The 22,750-nt window shown below is 43.8% G+C and overlaps 1 protein-coding gene across 1 annotated transcript in view; it reads right to left on the reverse strand.

Moving 5' to 3' along the window:
- Nucleotides 1–1,337: 1,337 nt before the first annotated feature.
- Nucleotides 1,338–22,750, reverse strand: part of KCNV2 (potassium voltage-gated channel modifier subfamily V member 2) — a 105,493-nt gene continuing 84,080 nt past the window's right edge. The window contains exon 2 of the mRNA XM_069228441.1: nt 1,338–5,694. Coding sequence (XP_069084542.1) covers nt 5,410–5,694 — 285 coding nt within the window. The 3' untranslated portion in view covers nt 1,338–5,409. The remainder of the gene's footprint in view (nt 5,695–22,750) is intronic.

Raw genomic sequence — 22,750 nt, forward strand, 5'->3', positions numbered from 1 at the left:
AGATACGGGATGTTTCTTTTTGTATTTTTATAAATTGTGCTAGGGCTGTTCTCACCGATTAACCCCTCTCAGAGTCCAGAGAAGACCCCAGAGACATCACATGTTAATACTAACATGCACAGTTTAGGGAAACTATACTGTGATTCATTTGAACCAGAAAGTTACTGATCTCTCCTTTTGTCGAGGGTGCTGGGAGACAGAACTCCATACAAACCTGAAAAAGGTAGAAGAAAAGATAAAGAACACCAAAATAAATCACCACTCTATCTGTATCTGCTTACAATAAAGCTAACAATACCAAACAATCCCTGACAGTGTCCTACTTCGCATGCCAAGTGACACCAGTATACTGTGTGGGTGACTTGCTTGGGGGTGGGAGTACTGCTATGTGGCTCTGACTGTGCGGCAAAGCCTGAGCTGAATTTCACAACGCCAAATCTTTAAAAAATATTCCTTTATCATTGACTGATTCTTTAGTACGAAGAGAAGCGAGAAGTTATTGGATTGTAAAGGATTATTTTTTGAAGATTTGGTGGTACTATGAAGGAAGGAGAATATCCCCATGTGATTGGGATATGAGGCGATGTGAAATTCAACTGAAGAGTTTTGTGGCCCTAAGAATGGAATTATAATAAGTTGGTCCCCTATCTTTTTAGTCCTGATGAAGACCTGTATGTGAGCCCGGAATTAGCCCGAGAGTCAGAGGGGGTCAAAACGTTGACGATGTTTTGAGCCTGGATGTGCATTTTGTTTTTAGGATACAAAAAGGACTATATTGAGGATTTAATACTCCTACAATTATACTAGAAGATTCAATGTGTTAAAAGTTGAACCAACAGGCTGTCCTACAAATTCCGATTTTATTAGGTTAGGTGTGAGATTGACTTTTTTCTCTTTCTTCTTGAACACGAGCACTTGTTCTTTTGACACTTTTTCTGTCCTTCTCTGAATATTTTTTGATAGGAGTATTTGGATGTGTATATGCAGTTCAATTGTGTATGTAAATAAAATAAGTTTATCTATATTTTGTCTTATGATGCTGCATGTACATGTTAATGTTTTCTTCATGTTAGAGTTGGTCCAAGAGTGGGCAATGTAGTCTGTTGACATTAATTTCTACCCAGCCCCTCTTGGGTTTTGCAGGGTTACCCTCTGTGGTTCATATTATATATCATTAACTGTGCCAGCAGGACTTCTACAAAAATTGGATCAATAAGGCCAATTGCACAGAACTTCAAAATCTGTGAAAATGAATGAGCTACACAAATATCGAACGGAGTATGCTGTAGGATAGACAGTCTACCATTTCTTTGTGCTGTTTGCCAATCTTTAAAGGTAATAGACTCAGGAATGTGTTGTTGATCATGTATTATGACATCATAAGTGCATCTTGTATGATTTTATGCATTTTTGTTGGAAAACGCTTGATGGCACACGTTTTTTTTTTTTTGCAGATTGTTTGGTAAATAGGAATAAAATAATAACACCTTAGGCAATGTTGGAACCAGTTCCACAAAACAGTATTCTGTTTATTTATTTATTTTTTGGTTAACATGATATTTCACATGTTTTTTAATCTGAAAGTGTAATGTTTCTATTTCTGTGCAATACAGGTAAAATAATTATTCTCTAATTTACTGTGTCCTCCTCACCTTATTAATTTCGCAGAGAAACTGACAATCACTGCAATATGACAGCTAGAATTAATCAAGTAAAACACACATCTCTCAGAAGGGGCACCCTCATTTTCTGGCCACTTCAGTGGAATGAGTGAAGCAGCCAGTTACAGTATAGGAGTATTTTTCAGTGTCTTCTCTGAGCGGATTCGTTATCGCACAACTTTCTCCCAGGTTGCAATCGTTCCCACTGGTTGTGCCCTCTTTTCAAGCCTTCTTTCTGAATGTGTAGCTTCTTTTTAAGTCTGATATTCACTTTCCATGACTTTGAACATTGCTTGCTGCCTACAGTTCCGGGATTTCTCACTCCGATTCTGTTTACCAGCTTAAAACATTTTAGAAGGCTTTTCTCTAAGATACAAAATACAAGAAAACTGTTGAAGTAAGGGGTCAAGAGTGCAGTTGTACTTTGTGAAGACTCAATGTCCGCTGTAAGATTTACCGTGACCGCCATGAGTGTCTTCTATGCTTGCTTGGCCTGATCCAGCTACAATCCAGTCAAACACAGCTTTAGTGCTTAGGGTTAAGTTGTTAGGGATCTAGTTTTAGCATATTCAGTTCTCCACAAGCCTCTGCCAGGTATTTGGTTACTCCTAATGAACTTAAATCTCAAGACAAACCTTGGTGAACTCAAAATAAAACCGTGAGTATGCAGATTAAGTTTCAAACTAAAACACAAATTAGTCTACCAGATGGGTAGTTTTGGGTGACAGTTATGCGTTTGTGTTTTCCAGATCTCCGAGGTCACCAGACACACAAGGAGGCCAAATCCCATATCTTTGAAGCTTCGCAGTATTGGGTAATCTGTTAGCAAACTTAAATATGCATCCTAGATATGTGGTACAGAGACATCACAGAGGTTTGATGCAACAGGAATCAAAAGCTTCCTTAAAATTGTTTTGCCCACTATCTCAGGATCCTCGTTAGACCCATTACCAGCTAGACAATAGAAGAAATGGGCAGGAGAGCTTTTCTGCCCCTGAGGGCAATTTGTAATCTATCAGTGAGTACAGGAGAAGTTCCCAGAATCTAGAAAAAGGCCATGGTCTCCCCGCTCCTGAAAAAACAATCAGCAGACCCGGCCATTATGAGTAATTATAGGCCTATCTCTCTCTCCTCCCTTATCCAGTGAGGACCTTGAAACAACATGTTAGCAGAGTCCTATAACGTTATCTGGAAGATCGTTCTATGCTAGAAGCGGAACAATTTGGCTTTAGGCTCGGTCATGGCACTGAGGCAGCCCGAGTGAGTGCAACGGAGGAGTTATCTAGGATTGCAGACAAAGGTCAGGCCGTTATACTGGTGCTGCTTGACCTGTCTGAGGCATTTGATACGGTTTAATCACAAAACTTTCCAAACTAGGTTAGTGTCTTGTGGCTTGGGTGGTACTGTATTAAAATGGATGCAATCCTATTTACAGGACTGGAGGAAGGCGGTGACTTTGCCCCCATACTGCTCGGAATTCAGTAGGCTCCAACACAGTGTACAGCAAGGGTCGCACTTAGGGCCTGATTACGACCTTGGTGGATGGGATACTCCGTCACAAACATGATGGATTTCCCGTATGCAGTATTACAAGTTCCATTATATCCTAAGGAACTTGTAAAACGGTGGGTAGGATATCTGTCACATTTGCGACGGGGTATCCCATCCTCCAAAGTCGTGATCAGGTCTTTAGTCCGATCATATTCAATGTGTATATGAAACCACTAATTACTCTAATAAAAAGTCATAACATCTCAGATATAAATTATGCAGATGACACTCAACTGATCTTGTCACTTAATCAACAGGATGAGATTTTTTTCTTTTTAATCCTGCATGATCAATATTGTGAAATGGATGGATGCAAACTCCCTAAAATTAAACTGGGATAAAACGGATTTTCTTGTTGTGCCCCAGACAATGGCCCAATTCCACAACCCCCACATTTTTGGCCTCTACCTACGAAAATCAAGATGAGTTCCTCGGAGGCTGTTCGGAATCTGGGGGTTATGTTTGACGCCCATCTCTCTTTGGAGAAGCCTGTGACCACAGTGGCTGGTGCCTGTTTTGCCTTATTGTGTGATCTTAAAAAAGTTGTTCTCAGTATTCCAGACACAAGCCAGGTCACTAGTCACCATAAGTGTCCTACTTAGTCGGCTTGTGCCATCCTTCTGGGAGGACCAGCCTTCCTTATCTAAGGACTCCAAAGAGTCCAGTCGGCTGCTGCAAAACTGGCTTTGAATAGACCCCGCAGATCCTCTGCATCTAGTGCTCTTGAGGAATTGCACTGGCTTCCCATAGAAAGTGGATTCATTTAAAATCAATGTGGATTGTGTTCAAGGCACTACAGGGGAAGGGTCCCGTACTTCTTCAATGCAAATTGCAAAGATATGCCCCATCTAGAATTTTGAGCTCTGCTGCTGCCAACTTGGTGCAGCCACTCAGATATCGAACAGTTCACTTTTGGTGGGGGTAGGGGGTGCCTTCTCTTTTAAAGCTGAGCTCAGCAGTGGAGTGCGCTTCCAGTCACTGTGAGAGCACATTCTCAGCGGCTGAAATTTAGGAAAGCCCTGATGACTTTTTCCTCAGATCCGGACTTCTTTATGCTCCGGTTCTTTTCTTCCTCTCTTCATTTCCAAATATTCACTGCAGGACCAGGATACCAGTGATTGTCACAGATGCGCTTTACAAATCTCTTAACTAAATAAAAATAAATAAATAAGAAGCAGGCATGTGCTCCTGTCCTTACCCTCATGCCATTCAAGGTGCCATATGCCTTCTAAAAAGAAATATGGTGCAGTCAGAGCTGTAGTTGCAGACATGGTGGGGTAAAATGGCTGGCTAATTGAAATAAAACATTGTGCACAATTCAATGTGTAGTACTGGTAATTCAGTGTTAAATTAGGTTGTAAATGTATCTGCATTAGAAGCTGTTTGGGAAGAAATTAAAAAAACTAGGGTCGGTAACAATTACACTTATTGTGTCATTCATTTTGGATGGTGTAACGCTTTTCAGCTTTCTGAATTTAAATGCTAAACACGGATTTTAGAAAACATATATCCAATATTGTACATACATACCAAATAAGTTTATAAAATTCCATGATTTTGTGAAAGTGACAATGAATATACAGAAAACGCGTGATTAGTCCTTGAAATAGGTTCACAATAGAAGTCAGAATAAGAGTCTAATACAAACACACAGTGGCCACCAATGAGAATGTGCTAGAAAAGGTGTTGATAACATGGCTGTTTAGAATTGCTCACTCATCCAACTCCACGTTTTACAACTTTACATAGAGCCAACGACAGAATGTGAAAGTAGAAGGGAACATTTGTCATCACAACATCAGAGTTGGCCATGTTTCAGCACCCCATGCCCTGAGAATGAGTTGCCTTGAATTCTGCAGACCGTAGCCCCGAGAATATCAATTCTTGGACAAAATATTAAAGTGCAATACATATAATATCCATGAATATCTTAGCGAGCAGCTCAAGCTTCTCGTTGAATTTCAGATCAGTTGTTTTGCAAAGCAGTCCACTGGAGGCTGGAGAATAGTTCATTAACAGACACGCGTCAAGGAACATTGCAGTGGGACACATTTGAAAAAAGTTAGCTTTCAATAATAGAAGTGAGGTTAAAGTTGCTGCTGAAATCTTTTTTGAAAATGTCTTGGTCACCAGCAATTCAATAAATGTCCCCGGTGACCCTGCTCTTTAATGCAAAGTCTTCTTGTGTCCCAAGATATTACTGGTGTCTGTGACTTGCTGGAGGGTGAGTAGGACCTGCTGCACAGCACTCTGACAACCTCTGCATGGCTCTTCCTGCAAAGTTCACCTGCCCTCTTTTCTTTCTGATCGTTGTATACTCATAGGACTTGAGTTTGGTATAATAATCTGAGAATTTATTGTAAAGAATTGAAATGGGCATTCCGTTTAAAATAATCCCGAAAGAAATGCAGAGGAAAGCGAAGAGTCTGCCAAGGTGTGTTTCTGGGTACATGTCGCCGTAGCCCACAGTAGAGATGCTGACCTGTAAAGGAAACACATTTGATATGTATTATTGTGCTAGCAGAACAAGTACCTTCAAATTACTCATAGCTCAGTGTGGAAGTGTACCCTGAGAAGCATGGGGTCGCTCCATGCTGTTTAGTTCCGCTCATGCTTACAATCTATAGAGTAGTGGCGCGGGGACTTCTGTTAGTGTAAGGTGCGAGGTAATTTCTCTCGTTCTACACCGCTCCTGGATGTGTTTATTGTCTAGTGATTGACTCTAGGCACCCTGACCTGATATTTCATGCAGATTTGTAATTCAGTGAGACAAGTTGACACAACAGCTTAACCACCTACATAAATGTATAGGAGTTCCTTGTTAAACACAGTAAGAAGGCTAACCAGGCCACAGTTACCATAACACTAATTTTTAAAGTAGTCTTTTCGCCATATTGGCTCTGTAATTGTCTATGTTGTTGTACAATTATAGAAATGATTGAAACTTGTGATATATTTTTGTTCTGTGAAATTGTGTTTCAAGGCCTCTCAGTGGCTCTTATTGCAAAGTCCTTTTGTCTTCTAAGTCTAACTTCTGGACACGTGCCATGCAGTAGTTCACAGAAAATATATCTTTTATCAGCTTGCTGCAGCACAGGAGATTAAAGTCATATTGCAATGCCACCATGGTGTGTCAGGTTTCTGAAGGTCGCTTCTACATATGGGTGGGCGTTCTTGTGACATACCCTGACTAGGATTGTGGTTCCTGCTTGGGCAGGGGAATACCTTTGTCAACCAGAAAACCAATTTCTAACAGTCATTTTATACACATGAGTATGAAGAAGAAAAACCTTCAGTACCAGATTACAGTGGGATAGAAAACTGTTCTTCAAAGTTTTTTAAGCCAGAGTTTTACGCAGCTTTTACCACACATGCATCACATTATTTGCATGGCCACATGCTCTTCCACCAAACAGCTCCTTGGCTCTCCCATTCGCTGTACCCATGGTCATAAGTTTAAGGAAACACTGGAATAGGACTCAAACTTAACTCTGAGACCTGCACTTGAAGTATAAATATTGGGATCACTGGAAGCGATAGTGCTGAGGACACTGGAAGCGACTGATGGTACTGATACATTCTCTGGGCCCACCCATAGGCTTACAGATAGGAGTTCTAACCCTCTGGAGCAAGGACTCCGTCAATGTCTCAATAAGAATTAGAAATCCAATAGGACTGCTACTCATATAATAGCCCTTGTGCAATATTTCACCGGAAATGTTTCTGGTAGTGAACAGTCCCACAAGAGTATTTCACGGACACAAGGGAACACCAAACACTCTTTGGTTATTGAATAACATTTCCAATTGGGTTAGCAAGATCCTAACACCCTAAAGCTGTTTCTAGATGCTATGCTAAAGTTTAGCAGAAGCCATAAAGAGCAAGACTGTGTTTCCAAGTTTCCTTAGAAAGATAGCCCAGCAAACCTGTTTCCACTAGAAACACAGCAACTCAGCAATTCTCTACCCCAGCGTTCTCCAGAAATGACAAACAGTGATAGCTGAAGGCCTCTTCTATGCACTGCGCCTGTCGGGCCCCTGCCTGAGGCTGTCTGGTGTTGCAAACTGGTGTGACCTCTGGCTTGGTAGCCCTGGGGCGTAGTCCTTCTAACTTATGGTCTGACACCTGGGTTTTTATAGTATCGCTAATCTTATCTTTATATTTATAAAACAAAGGTGCAATTGCAGACACTAAAATATAAACAAGACTCAACAATCTGGTGATAAAAGCGTCATCTCAATTCATCTATTGATTTTATTTTCCTATAACTAAAACAAAAAGAAACATGTCAGCTATCACGATGTGCAGCCATGATATTATGGTGTTGTCCATAACTAAAACAATAAAATACGTCAGCATAGTTAGTTACCAAACATAATGCCAGCATTTCTGTGTGTGCCTAAGATCTTCACACTTTATAAAAAGAGATAACGGACTCTAAAACCAGGCATTGGATAAAAATAGAAGAGACATAGAAAGGAAAATGTCACAGTGTTCACAAAAGTACCACTACAGTTGGTGGAGAAGCAGAAAGAGGTAGCACTAGATCTGTAGTGGAATTAATTTAGTGTGTGCAGATATCCACCAGTGCTTCTTTCCGTGCCTTCTGCCTTACAGATGAATGTGATATGCTGCTGCGACTTGGGCAAACTTTACTTATTTTGTGGAGCATGCCCTTGCTTATTTACCTGGGGGTCTCTTTCCTCTAAACTGCCCCATGCACCTGACCTAACGTTTGACCTAACAGCAACTGGGGTTGGGTCTCTAATTCGGGGGGAGGAGAATGAGTCAGGACAGTTTGGAAATCAATAGGTAGACTGAGTTAGAAGAAGAGATGGTGTAGCAGACTGAATCTGGGGAGTTATAGAAGGTCTCATTTGCAAGATGTTCTGTCCTATTAGGTTTCATCAGATGCCAGGGGAAAATGTCCCTTTGAGTAATTTCTACTCCCATGGAGTGCAAGCAGGCAGGGTAACCATTAACCTGTTTCTGTAACACATCTTCATGACAACCAGTGAAGGGGAACGTCACAGGGAAAAGTTTGTCTGCGGAGTCAAGTGTCTCATTATCTGACTACCAATAGAGGTGCTCAGTAACATGCTTGACATCAATCTTAATATACGAACATCTTAAATAATTTTTTTATAAATAAAGGTCAATGTCACCTAGTGCATGGGGCCAATTATTTTGTATACATGCCTAGCAATTCATGAGAGATCCTGTCCCCATCGTCACACCAACAGTGCAGCATGTACCAGATGCATGTTATCCAAACAGGATATGCAGTATGTATGCGAGTCAGATGCTGAAAAGAGCTTGTGTGAGCTTACGCATTACTTAAAAATGTAGGGGGTTGTTAAAAACGGGGTCTTTGGTTGAGAGTCAGGTTACCCCTGTTCAAGCAAGGACCCTCACTCTAGTCAGGGTAAAAGATAATCACCCTCAGCTAACCCCTGCTTACTTTATTGGTAGCTTGGCAGAGCAGCAGGCTTAACTTCAGAGTGCTAGGTGTAAAGTATTTGTACCAACACACGCAGTAACTTAATGAAAACACTACAAAATGACACAAAATAGGTTTAGAAAAATAGGAAATATTTATCTAAACAAAATAACAAAAATCCACAATACACAAGTCAAATTATCAATAAAAAATCAAAAAGAGTCTTTAAATAGTTTTAAACACACACTAACACTGTTAGCGTGAAAATGTACCTTGGGTGCGTCAAAAATAACCCCGCTCGGGCGAGTGTGCCTCAAAAAGGGCTTGCGATGCATCGATTCCACTCACGAGCGGGACCTTGCATTGTTTCTCCTTTCGTCGGGTTGAGGCGCGTCATTTCTTCTCTCCGCAGGAGAGCGATGCGTCGATCCGGTCAGCACTCTCGGGTCCGGGCAGGCCTTGCGTTGTTTTTACACGCCCAGCTGTACTTGCGTCAGAAATCCAGCCGCACAATGATCCGAAAACCACACAGCGCAGGTTGCGATCTCCCAGCCTCCGTCAGCGATGCTGATAGTCGTTTCTCCAGCTCCAAGCATCGATTCTTCAGTCGCGTTTCTGGCGAGCATCGACTTTCAGCTGCGAAGCCTGCCGCACGTCGTTTCTTCAGCCGCAGATCGGAGTCGCGTCAATCTTTTACCTGCACGGCACTCTGTGCCTGGATTTCTTCCTCTTAGGCAGCCAGCTTCTCCTTTCAGGGTCCCAGGAACTGGATGGGCACCGTGGGCAGAGGAGTCTCTCCAGAGACTCCAGGTGCTGGAAGAGAGAAGTCTTTGCTGTCCCTGAGACTTCAAACAACAGGAGGCAAGCTCTAAATCAAGCCCTTGGAGATTTCTTCTCAAGATGGAAGGCACACAAAGTCCAGTCTTTGCTCTCTTACTCTGGCAGAAGCAGCAACTGCAGGATAGCTCCACAAAGCACAGTCACAGGCAGGGCAGCTCTTCTTCCTCAGCTCTTCTCCAGGCAGAGGTTTCTCTTGTTTCTAGAAGTGTTCTAAAGTCTGTGGTTTTGGGTGCCCTTCTTATACCCAATTTCTCTTTTGAAGTAGGCCTACTTCAAAGTAAAGTCTCTTTTTAATGTGAAATCCTGCCTTGCCCAGTCCAGGCCCCAGACACTGTTGGAGACTGCATTGTGTGAAGACATGCACAGCCCTTTCAGGTGTAAGTGACCACTCCTCCCCTCCCTCCTCGCACAGATGGATCATCAGGATATGCAGGCTACACCCCAGCTCCCTTTGTGTCACTGTCTAGTGTGAGGTGCAACCAGCCCAACTGTCAAACTGACCCAGACAGGGAATCCACAAACAGGCAGAGCCACAGATATGGTATAAGCAAGAAAATGCTCACTTTCTAAAGGTGGCATTTTCAAACACACAATCTTAAAATCAACTTTACTAAAAGATGTAATTTTAAAATGTGAGCTCAGAGACCCCAAACTCCACATGTCCATCCACTCCCAAAGGGAATCTACACTTTAATCAGATTTAAAGGTAGCCCCCATGTTAACCTATGAGAGGGAAAGGCCTTGCAACAGTGAAAAAATAATTTAGAAATATTTCACTGTTAGGACATATAAAACACATTACTATATGTCCTACCTTAACCATTCACAGCACCTTGCCCTTGGGGCTATCTAGGGCCTACCTTAGGGGTGTCTGACGTGTAAGAAAAGGGAAGGTTTAGGCTTGACAAGTGGGTACACCTGCCAAGTCGAATTTACAGTTAAAACTGCACACACAGACACTGCAATGGCAGGTCTGAGACATGATTACAGAGCAACTTGTGTGGGTGGCCCAACCAGTGCTGCAGGCCCACTAGTAGCATTTGATTTAAAGGCCCTGGGCACCTCTAGTGCACTGTACTAGGGACTTACTAATAAATCAAATATGCCAGTCATGGATAAACCAATTACATACAATTTATACAGAGAGCTTATGCACTTTAGCACTGGTTAACAGCGATAAAGTGCTCAGAGTTCAAAAGCCAACAGCAACAGGTCAGACAAAATAGGAGGCAGGAGGCAAAAAGATTGGGGATGACCCTGCATAAGCAAAAAGGTTCAACAGGGGAACATTTATCAACACCTTACACTGAGTTAGCATCACAAAAATGATCAAACCCAATGAAAAATATTGGGCTTTACATTCAAATGCTAATCCTGATTTGCACTGGAAAGCTGCCTAAAGTAAAGCAAAGTGGAGCTGATTGCTGCTTTGTGCTATGGGGGCATTCCCGTGCATCTATGTGTTTTGATACCAAAGTACATTCTACGAAACATGTGATTGCGCCATAGTTTTTGTACTGGAAGGTAACCTTCCAGTACAAACATATGCTTGGAAGAACTATGTTGCGAGGGTGCTGCATTGGCGCAAGGAAGCAAAAAATGTGCCAGTACAGATGGACAACAGCACCATAACAATATAGACATAGCTCTGTTTTTGTCCATCCTATCTGAGTAAGGTAGTATTTTGTAAAGTAATGTCAGTTGTTGCACCACATTACACCAATAATTAGTAAATCTGTTTCTGAATGTTGCAGTATAGACTGCAAAAGTAGAAGAAGAGGAAACAGAGCTGCAGAAAAGTAAAAAAATGCAAGGCAAGAATGTTTTCAAGTGCAATGTTCACCAGAAAATGGCCTCGGACATAGGATCATGACAGACTATGAAAAGCAGAGTGGAGTTGGAAAAATATGTGTTTTAGGGCTTTTCTGAAAGACAAGTGATCAGCCATGAGCTCTTGCGTATTGCAGGCCTAAGTAGCCTGCGCCGTGGATGTGTCACTGCTGCTCCAATTTTCCTGACACCGGGGATACAAAAGAGGCCTTTATAAGGACATTTCTTTGCAGGAGACATTATTAATTTCCATGGCAGGAAGAAGGGGACCTTTCAAAATGTCTTAATCTGATTCCTTTCCTGCATGGGAAACCAAGGTAAGGCTCCCAAAGCAGAAGATATATGTTCTTGTGGCTGAGGATGCAACTGTAATTTAGCAGCTGTCTAGAGGCAGAGTTGTTGCTGTGTGAGACGCTACTGGTGTTGGTGGACACTTTGAAAGTAGTCCAAACGTGGGATATCTAAGGCAGACACTGCTTGCACTCTGTGACAGAAGCTCAACGATAAGTGGGTTTGCATTGATGTTGTAATACAGAATCCTGATGGTACCATCAATGCTATCTGGTTAATTTCTGTGACCTATCTGTCACTATAACTTCAAGATCCTTAACGTGAGCCACAGGAGGAGAGCAAGTCATAAAGAGAGGCACCCAAAACCATAATCTCAGTGTTTATGGATTCATCGCAAAAATGGGTATTATCCACCCAACTGTTAGTGACAAATAGACTTTGGGTTCCGTTTAAAGAGGAGCTGAGTATCATTGACATTGTCAATATTGATATTTAAATATGCAGTGCTTAATTTGTGAATGAAATAGTGCCAGTGCCCAAAGCGCTGCCCTGAAAGACGTGACCACTGAAAGTAAATGTGTTCACATGGAATAACAAGACTGTGTAGTCCTAAATCACCTCAGGCCTCTTTAAGCACTTACAGGCACTTCCTATCGTTCAACTCACTCTTGCAGGTTCCCGCTTTCTCCCTTTGTGACAGTTTTGCCGTCCTTCTCTTTCCCTGTCTTTCCTGTTTTTGTGTTTTTCTCTCCCTTGCTTGAGGCCAATATCTAAAGCAGAAAAATAAGTATTTATTTCCAAAAATAGGTGCTGGTGCCCCCCAGCGGCAACCACAAGCTCAAGGTAAGCACTGTAATTATGTGAAAAGTTCTTCATCACAGGCATCAGATAAATCTAGATTAATTCCTTCTAAGAAATGTATAAAAACCCTTCCTTAGCCAATGCATACAAATTGCGAACTTGCTCCCTTTCTAGACACCCATCTAAAACATAATTTGTGCTTGCCACAGCTCTCAAAATTTTTATCCAGTTGAAGACAGTATGCCCAGTAGCTGTCAAGTTATCCAAAATTGAGGTAACCACTTCATCTCTACTCACAAGGGCCTGAAACCATTCTCAGAATCATCTAAGGTTTAAGACATTGAAATTGTTGACTTATGTCCAGTTCTGCAGTTTTGCTGGATAGGAGAGATTAAATACTGAATAGTACAGACTACTTTTGTTTGAAAGGAACAGGGCTATAGCTCTCTTTAGTGGCAATGCTCCATCTTCTGCTTATGTGGAGAAATTATTAGAGTCTCATAGGGCTGGAGCAAAGAAGTACATTAAAGTCCAAAAATGTGGGCAGAAGAGATCTTATCTGAAGAGCTTGATTTGCTGGAGAAAACCAATTACTTACCACACAATGAAGATTAGTTTAAAATGTATTAAGAGAGGAGGAGAATCCACCTTCTTGGTATTTGTTTTTTCAATTACATAGGTGAAATTTCCAGAGTGTTTTTCTAGGTTAGGAACACGTGTGTTATTTTCCATTTGATTGTCTTCAATCTTTTTTTCGTAAATATGGACAATCTTGTGTGGGTACTTGCTTTAAATAGGATTCATTGTTTCTGCACTTAATAATACTTCATCAAGAATTTGCCACACCGCTTTCTGAAGAGATCAGAAACGATTTATTCTATTGTGGAAGTTCTGCATTATATGTCTCTTAATCAGAGTCTTATACATTATGGTACCCTTTAAGAGACATTTTGGGCCTTGGGTCATAGCCTTTTCTCTGCATGCATTCTAATGAACATACAATTTATTTTGGATTCAAAAGCGTGATCCATGAATGACTTCTATTTGTGTATGGTGTGTCTGAACACTAGTTGTCTTAAGGATGTTTCATTTAGTTGGAAAGGAAATGATCAATATGTAGGGTTCGCCAAGATACTTTTATAGTTGTTTTGGGAAAGTTAGAGATAATGAGCATAAAGGGTTGAGATTGATAGGCAGATAGTTCTGTAGTCTGGGCATTGATTCTGGAGTAAGATTTTGGGCCCAGATTTAACAAACTCTTTGCTTTGGGTTTGTGTTGTTTCTAACTCACATCTGATGCACAGTGTTGGGGTGAGACTTATTATTCAATGCAAACCAGGATTTGCATTGGAAAGTTTCCTAAAGTAATGCAAAGCTGTGCTATACACTATGCTACTTTGTGTCAAGGGTGTATCCATAGGTGGTACATCAGTGTTCTCATGCAACCACCCATGGGTATGACACAATTTCCTCTGTTTGCTAACTTTGTTATACCTCCTCAAGGCAGGTTTAATGAAGAGAAATGTTTTAATTTCTCTTTATTTGTCTAGCTTTGCATTTGTGTACATTGTACAGCACACATGAAAGTGGGAAAAGTCTTAAAGGATAATTTTTGTACTGCAAGGGTCCCCTTCCATTACAAAACATATACTTTACGGAATGCACACACCCTTGCACTATGGTGTAATGGTGTGTGCGTTGCCGCAAGGCAGTCAAAAGTGTGACGGTGCTGAGAAGAGAAATCATGCCCCAAATCTTAGAGCTACAACATTTGTTCTCTCCCTTTGACACAAGGCAGCAGAGCAACTTTGGCTGCTTCACTGCTTCACTGCATTGAGTCAAATGTTGGTAAAGCCTGGCTTGGGTTCTGTCTATCACTTACACAGCAGCCCAGGATCGATAGTGTGAAATGCTACATGTTTGTCTTTCCCCAGTTGCTTCTTATGAAGTCAATCTAAATTGAGTGAAACATTTGGAAAGTAATGAATCTATCCACTTATTAAAACGCCCTAATATTCTGAGATGCTTATCCTTCTGCAAAAGCATAATTTTGGTAAGAATTCTTTAGTTGCTGTTAGAAATTCAGTTTCTGGTTGGCAGAGGTATGGATCCGAGTTTACCGTTAGAGAGGATTTATTATTACAATTCAATAGCTACTAAACATGACATATCAACCCCTCCTCAATTAAGAATTACAGCTTGTTAAATGTAAAAAGGAATCCCCAATGTTGTCCTATGAAAAAGAAAGACCTCACAGTAGTGAAACATGAATTTGAGGGTTTTTTCACTACAAGGACATGTAAAAATTAATAGTATATGTCCTGCCTTTTATTCATACCTCACCCTGCCCTATGAGCTATCTTAGACCTATCTTAATGGTGACATATGTAATAATTGGGAGTTTAGGCTTGGCAAGGGGTTTTAAGTGCCAATTCGACATGGCAGTGTAACACTGCATTTAAGCTGCTATGGCAGGCCTGAGACATGTTTTACAGTGCTACTTAAGTGGGTGGCACAAGCAGTGCTGCAGGCACACTAATAGCATTTCATTTACAGGCTCTGGGCACAGGTAGTGCACTTTACTATCTATTTATTCATTTATTTTTTTGAGAGATTTATAGAGTGCATGGCTACCAAGAAATATTTCCCAACGCTGATCTCCTTACCAGACCCAACAGACTCCTAAGCAAAGGGAGCTATTCAAGAAGAAGAGGTGAAAACAGCCATGTTTTGAGTGCTTTAGGAAAGGCTGTGAGTGATTTACAGGTTATCAAGAATGAGGTAAAGTATTCCGCAATTGTTTTCCCAGAAATGCAAATGCCTGTTTACCTTGACAGGTTCTTTTGATTCTGGTGATCTTAGCTAGGTCCTTGAAACTGGAGCAAACCGAGCCACAGGGAATATCCCAGGAAGCCAAGGGTCTCAAGTACATGGGTCCTGAATTGAAAAGGCACTTCTGCATAAAGCAAAGAGCTTTGAATTGAACCCAACGTTCAACAGGCAGCCAGTGATGAGTGTGAAGCAAAGAGGCTGAGGAAGTAAATGTGGGTGGAAGAAGAAGAAGCCTTGCAGCCACATTCTGTACGGTCTGAAGCTGTTTTAGTTAAAACCTTGCAATGCCCAGATATAGAGCTTTGCCGTAGTCCTGTCTGGAAATTACCAAAGCCTCGACTACCGTTCCTTGAGCCGAGGCTGGGAGGTACATCAGGATTTTCTTTAATCACTTGAGGATGCCAAAACAAGTGCCAGCGACTTTGTTAATTTGTTCATGTTCAATTTGTTGTCAGTCCAAACCCCCTAGTTTTTAACCACATGAACCGGTGAAGGGGCACTGTCCAGGATATCTAGCTACAGATGAGGGCCCCAGAGGTGTAGTTGGTTGCCCACCAGTAGCCTTTGCCTTGTCTCCACTTAATCTTAATGAGTTTACACTCATCCAGGGTGTTACTTGAGTAAGACAGAGTTTAAAGAGTCTATCTTGAGGGTATCCTGAGATGACAAGGATACCACAATTTAGGTGTCATCTGCGTAAGAAAAAAAAGTGAGTCCATGAGATTTCACAATCTCAGGTAATGGACTCACATAAAGATTGAAATGGAGAGGGCTTAGGGTGGACCCTGCAGCACCCCAGAGATAAGGTGGTTTGGCATGGACCTTTATTGCGGTGAATGGACCTGAAAGATGCATCCAAATAAGAAGGAGCTCAGCCAAGCCAGTGCTGTACCCCCATACACCTGCTTTACTCAGTCTGGACTCAACAAGATAGAATGGTCCACAATGGCAAATGCAGCACTGAGATCCAAAAGGATCAGTGCCACTGTGCCCCCTTTGTCCAGTTGATAGTGCAGATATTCTGATACGCCAAGGAGGGCTGACTAGGTTCTATAATCTGACCTAAAGCATGATTGCGAAGGGTGTAGTAGACTGTTTAATTCAGCATAGGAGGTAAGCTGCAGATGAACATGCTTCTTCAGCACCCTGGCCAGTGTAGGCAGGCCTGTAGTTTGACCAGATGAATGTGGGTCCAAGTTAGGTTAGCCCATTTCCACAATCTTTCAAAGAAGAATTAAATAACAGCATAAATGGTTCCATAATGTGCAAGCTTGCCCATTATCGAGGGAGGACATGGACCTAGGAGTAAGTTAAGTATGCCAATTAGGTATATACCAATTAAACCAATTAAACCATGTTTTAGGGAGCGAGCACAAGCACTTTAGCACTGGTTAGCATTGGTTAAGTGGACAGAGTCCTGAGACCAACTAAAACAAATTCAGTAAAACTGGAGGCAAGCAGTCAAAAAGTTTAAGGAAAGACCACTCTACGAAGGTCAGGTCTAACATTTGCCCTTCTTATCCATATTTAATTATTTATCGTTATACAGGACTGTAGGAAAGTACCATCTTGCCTGGCATGTTACCCCCATTTTTCACTGTATATATGTTGTTTTAGTTGTATGTGTCACTGGGACCCTGGTAACCCAGGGCCCCAGTGCTCATAAGTGTGCCTGAATGTGTTACCTGTGTAGTGACTAACTGTCTCACTGAGGCTCTGCTAATCAGAACCTCAGTGGTTATGCTCTCTCATTTCTTTACAAATTGTCACTGACAGGCTAGTGACCACTTTTACCAATTTACATTGGCTTACTGGAACACCCTTATAATTCCATAGTATATGGTACTGAGGTACCCAGGGTATTGGGGTTCCAGGAGATCCCTATGGGCTGCAGCATTTCTTTTGCCACCCATAGGGAGCTCTGACAATTCTTACACAGGCCTGCCACTCCAGCCTGAGTGAAATAACGTCCACGTTATTTCACAGCCATTTTACACTGCACTTAAGTAACTTATAAGTCACCTATATGTCTAACCTTTACCTGGTAAAGGTTAGGTGCAAAGTTACTTAGTGTGAGGGCACCCTGGCACTAGCCAAGGTGCCCCCACATTGTTCAGAGCCAATTCCCTGAACTTTGTGAGTGCGGGGACACCAGTACACGCGTGCACTACATATAGGTCAATACCTATATGTAGCTTCACAATGGTAACTCCGAATATGGCCATGTAACATGTCTATGATCATGGAATTGCCCCCTCTATGCCATCCTGGCATAGTTGGCACAATCCCATGATCCCAGTGGTCTGTAGCACAGACCCTGGTACTGCCAAACTGCCCTTCCTGGGGTTTCACTGCAGCTGCTGCTGCTGCCAACCCCTCAGACAGGCAGCTGCCCTCCTGGGGTCCAGCCAGGCCTGGCCCAGGATGGCAGAACAAAGAACTTCCTCTGAGAGAGGGTGACACACCCTCTCCCTTTGGAAAATGGTGTGAAGGCAGGGGAGGAGTAGCCTCCCCCAGCCTCTGGAAATGCTTTGTTGGGCACAGAGGTGCCCAATTCTGCATAAGCCAGTCTACACCGGTTCAGGGACCCCTTAGCCCCTGCTCTGGCGCGAAACTGGACAAAGGAAAGGGGAGTGACCACTCCCCTGACCTGCACCTCCCCTGGGAGGTGTCCAGAGCTCCTCCAGTGTGCTCCAGACCTCTGCCATCTTGGAAACAGAGGTGCTGCTGGCACACTGGACTGCTCTGAGTGGCCAGTGCCACCAGGTGACGTCAGAGACTCCTGCTGATAGGCTCCTTCAGGTGTTAGTAGCCTATCCTCTCTCCTAGGTAGCCAAACCCTCTTTTCTGGCTATTTAGGGTCTCTGTCTCTGGGGAAACTTTAGATAACGAATGCATGAGCTCAGCCGAGTTCCTCTGCATCTCTCTCTTCACCTTCTGATAAGGAATCGACTGCTGACCGCGCTGGAAGCCTGAAAACCTGCAACATAGTAGCAAAGACGACTACTGCAACTCTGTAACGCTGATCCTGCCGCCTTCTCGACTGTTTTCCTGCTTGTGCATGCTGTGGGGGTAGTCTGCCTCCTCTCTGCACCAGAAGCTCCGAAGAAATCTCCCGTGGGTCGACGGAATCTTCCCCCTGCAACCGCAGGCACCAAAAAGCTGCATTACCGGTCCCTTGGGTCTCCTCTCAGCACGACGAGCGAGGTCCCTCGAATCCAGCGACTCTGTCCAAGTGACCACCACAGTCCAGTGACTCTTCAGCCCAAGTTTGGTGGAGGTAAGTCCTTGCCTCACCTCGCTGGGCTGCATTGCTGGGAACCGCGACTTTGCAGCTACTCCGGCCCCTGTGCACTTCCGGCGGAAATCCTTTGTGCACAGCCAAGCCTGGGTCCACGGCACTCTAACCTGCAATGCACGACTTTCTAAGTTGGTCTCCGGCGACGTGGGACTCCTTTGTGCAACTTCGGCGAGCACCGTTTCACGCATCCTCGTAGTGCCTGTTTCTGGCACTTCTCCGGGTGCTACCTGCTTCAGTGAGGGCTCTTTTTCTTGCTCGACGTCCCCTCTCTCTTCAGGTCCAATTTGCGACTTCCTGGTCCCTCCTGGGCCCCAGCAGCGTCCAAAAACGCCAAACGCACGATTTGCGACTAGCAAGGCTTGTTGGCGTTCTTTCGGTGGGAAAATACTTTTGCACGACTCTCCACGGCGAGAGGGATCCGTCCACCAAAGGGGAAGTCTCTAGCCCTTTTCGTTCCTGCAGAAACCTCAGCTTCTTCTGTCCAGTAGAAGCTTCTTTGCACCCGCAGCTGGCATTTCCTGGGCATCTGCCTATCTCCGACTTGCTTGTGACTTTTGGACTTGGTCCCCTTGTTCCACAGGTACCCTAGATTGGAAATCCACAGTTGTTGCATTGCTGGTTTGTGTCTTTCCTGCATTATTCCTCTAACACGACTATTTTGTCCTTAGGGGAACTTTAGTGCACTTTGCACTCACTTTTCAGGGTCTTGGGGAGGGTTATTTTGCTAACTCTCACTATTTTCTAATAGTCCCAGCGACCCTCTACAAGGTCACATAGGTTTGGGGTCCATTCGTGGTTCGCATTCCACTTTTGGAGTATATGGTTTGTGTTGCCCCTATCCCTATGTTTCCCCATTGCATCCTATTGTAACTATACATTGTTTGCACTGTTTTCTAAGACTATACTGCATATTTTTGCTAGTGTGTATATATATCTTGTGTATATTTCCTATCCTCTCACTGAGGGTACACTCTAAGATACTCTGGCATATTGTCATAAAAATAAAGTACCTTTATTTTTAGAATAACTGTGTATTGTGTTTTCTTATGATATTGTGCATATGACACTAAGTGGTACTGTAGTAGCTTCACACGTCTCCTAGTTCAGCCTAAGCTGCTCTGCTAAGCTACCATTATCTATCAGCCTAAGCTGCTAGACACCCTATACACTAATAAGGGATAACTGGGCCTGGTGCAAGGTGCAAGTACCCCTTGGTACTCACTACAAGCCAGTCCAGCCTCCTACAAGGACAATGAAAATTTTTTGGTGTTACCATACGCACAGCCTGAAATTATGTAAATGCACTCATATACATACATACTCGGCTCCCCTTATTATTTGCAGAGCTAGGTCACTCTTACATGCCATTTTCTTTTTCTTGCCCTGTGTCAGAATCCAGTTCAGGGGCCACAGGGCAAGCAGGGGTTATTGGGCCCAACCATGGAGGGTGAGGCATTTTACTCTATATGTCCAGTAGCTCGACCTACTATGGATTTTGGGCAACAGTATCCCTTTAGCACTTGACTTTTAGTAGTAGAACAGGTCAGCAGTCCAAGTCTTTTCATGGCGAGGTAGACAGAGGCTCACAACTAAAAATACGTACAGCAGGAGCAATAAATGAATATCCAGTCAAACACTTGCTTTTACAAAAAAAGGAGTTGTTATCTATAACCACAAACTAAAATACCTCATTCACAAACATTACACATAGTCCCCTGGGTTTAAGGCTCTATTGTTTTATAGGCGGGTCCCTGGCTCTCACTCCCCCTCAAGGCTGGTAGAGGTTATTCCCCATTCACTATAGAAAATATTCAGGTTAAGCCCCACTAGTAGTCCAAAACCTTGAAAGTCCCACTCCGACTCTCTTTTTAAAGTCAAAAGTTTTCCAGTGTCAAACAGCTATCTGTCAAGCAAGTTCCTCCGTGGCTGTCTGGCCTGAAAATAAGCGTTACCCACACCAGCAGGTTCGGAGCAACTGGAGTCTTGGAGCACGCCCCCTTCATGTGCAAAGCGGCTATCTCAGGTAAGTGTTTCACAGATGGCTCAAGCAGGCTGGGGTTGTCTGTCTTCAAGTTCCTCACACATGATCCTGCAGTGGTTAGGGGGATCTTAATGCTCCTCTGATGGCGGGTAAGTTCCTCAGTTCCTCACACAGGTAGGAAGGGTGTAATGATCCTAGTACTGGTTCTCAGTCATGGATCAGGTCTGCTAGGGTCACCATGGTGGCCTTGTTCCTCTGTTGATAGTCTCAACCAGATCATGCTTCTTGCTTGGTCCCGGTTGCCCTCTCTAACATACTGGTCACCATTCCTCTGCCGCTAATGGGCTCTGGCCTGATCAGCACAGTAGCAATTTTCACTGTGGCCCTACTTGGCATACGTGGTCACCAACTCAATACTGCACACAGGCGATGACCCGTTCAGCTAAGCAACTCACTTCACGGTGGTCCTCCTCTGGCATACAGTGTTCACCAACATTTCCTTGCACACAGGCAATGGCCTGATCAGTGCAGCAGTCATTTCCTAACACCTCAGAACGGGGATCCACTCACCAGGATCCCCCACTGGACCTCCCTACCTCTTTCCAACACTCTCCTCTTCCTCACAGGGCACATTGGTCTTGGCAAGCAGGCAGACACTGGTGCTCCAGGCTCCCAGGGCAGGTGGTCCTGGATTCCCTGGGTGATGTCTCCTCACCTAGCTAGGAGACTAGCAGGCCTTGGCACAAGTCCTGGTCACAGGCAGAAGTCTTGCAGAGCTTATCCTCATGCACCTGACTGGCTCCTTGACAATTGACACATTTGGGGGTCCCAAGCTCCCCTTCTTATAGTCCATTTCCAGACACCAAACGTGATTTAGAGTCTGAGCCTTTGAGGTTTATGTTGAGGGTCTGCTTCTTTAAGAAGTGCCTTCTCCCCTGCCTGCCCTTCCTCCAGAAAGCAGGAGTGACTCCAAATCTAATAGCCTCACAACATAGGCCATGGGAGTGACTGGAGATTCACACCTGGATGTCAGCCAGTGATATGTGCATCAAACGGTTACCCAGGACCTCTGCTATACTCTTTATGATTCTTGTATCAGCCCCATCTCCTGTGTGAGATGTGTATTGACCCCTTTCCAGTCACCTCTCTCTAAATAAAAGAGCACCCTTTAAAGTGTCGGAAGAGGCTGGCTCTCCCTTCCTCCAGTGTGCCCCACCCAGCTTCCAGAAATGCAGCAATACCCAAGTCCATCTGGGGGGATTCCTCTATCTCATCTCCTCATGTTTCTTCACCCAGCACATGTGTAAAGAAATGGCTCCCTGTTGCAGTTACCCCCCACTTTTTGCCTGATACTGATGCTGACTTGACTGAGAAGTGTGCTGGGACCCTGCTAACCAGGCCCCAGCACCAGTGTTCTTTCACCTAAAATGTACCATTGATTCCACAATTGGCACACCCTGGCATCCAGATAAGTCCCTTGTAACTGGTACCTCTGGTACCAAGGGCCCTGATGCCAGGGAAGGTCTCTAAGGGCTGCAGCATGTATTATGCCACCCTAGAGACCCCTCACCCAGCACAGACACACTGCTTACCAGCTTGTGTGTGCTAGTGAGAACAAAATGAGTAAGTCGACATGGCACTCCCCTCAGGGTGCCATGCCAGCCTCTCACTGCCTATGCAGTATAGGTAAGACACCCCTCTAGCAGGCCTTACAGCCCTAAGGCAGGGTGCACTATACCATAGGTGAGGGTACCAGTGCATGAGCACTGTGCCCCTACAGTGTCTAAGCAAAACCTTAGACATTGTAAGTGCAGGGTAGCCATAAGAGTATATGGTCTGGGAGTCTGTTTTACACGAACTCCACAGCACCATAATGGCTACACTGAAAACTGAGAAGTTTGGTATCAAACTTCTCAGCACAATAAATGCACACTGATGCCAGTGTACATTTTATTGCAAAATACACCCCAGAGGGCACCTTAGAGGTGCCCCCTGAAACTTAACCGACTGTCTGTGTAGGCTGACTAGTTCCAGCAGCCTGCCACACTAGAGACATGTTGCTGGCCCCATGGGGAGAGTGCCTTTGTCACTCTGAGGCCAGTAACAAAGCCTGCACTGGGTGGAGATGCTAACACCTCCCCCAGGCAGGAGCTGTAACACCTGGCGGTGAGCCTCAAAGGCTCACCCCTTTGTCACAGCACCGCAGGACACTCCAGCTAGTG

This window comes from Pleurodeles waltl, chromosome 1_1 (assembly GCF_031143425.1).
Source record: "Pleurodeles waltl isolate 20211129_DDA chromosome 1_1, aPleWal1.hap1.20221129, whole genome shotgun sequence".
Taxonomy (NCBI): Eukaryota; Metazoa; Chordata; class Amphibia; order Caudata; family Salamandridae; genus Pleurodeles; species Pleurodeles waltl.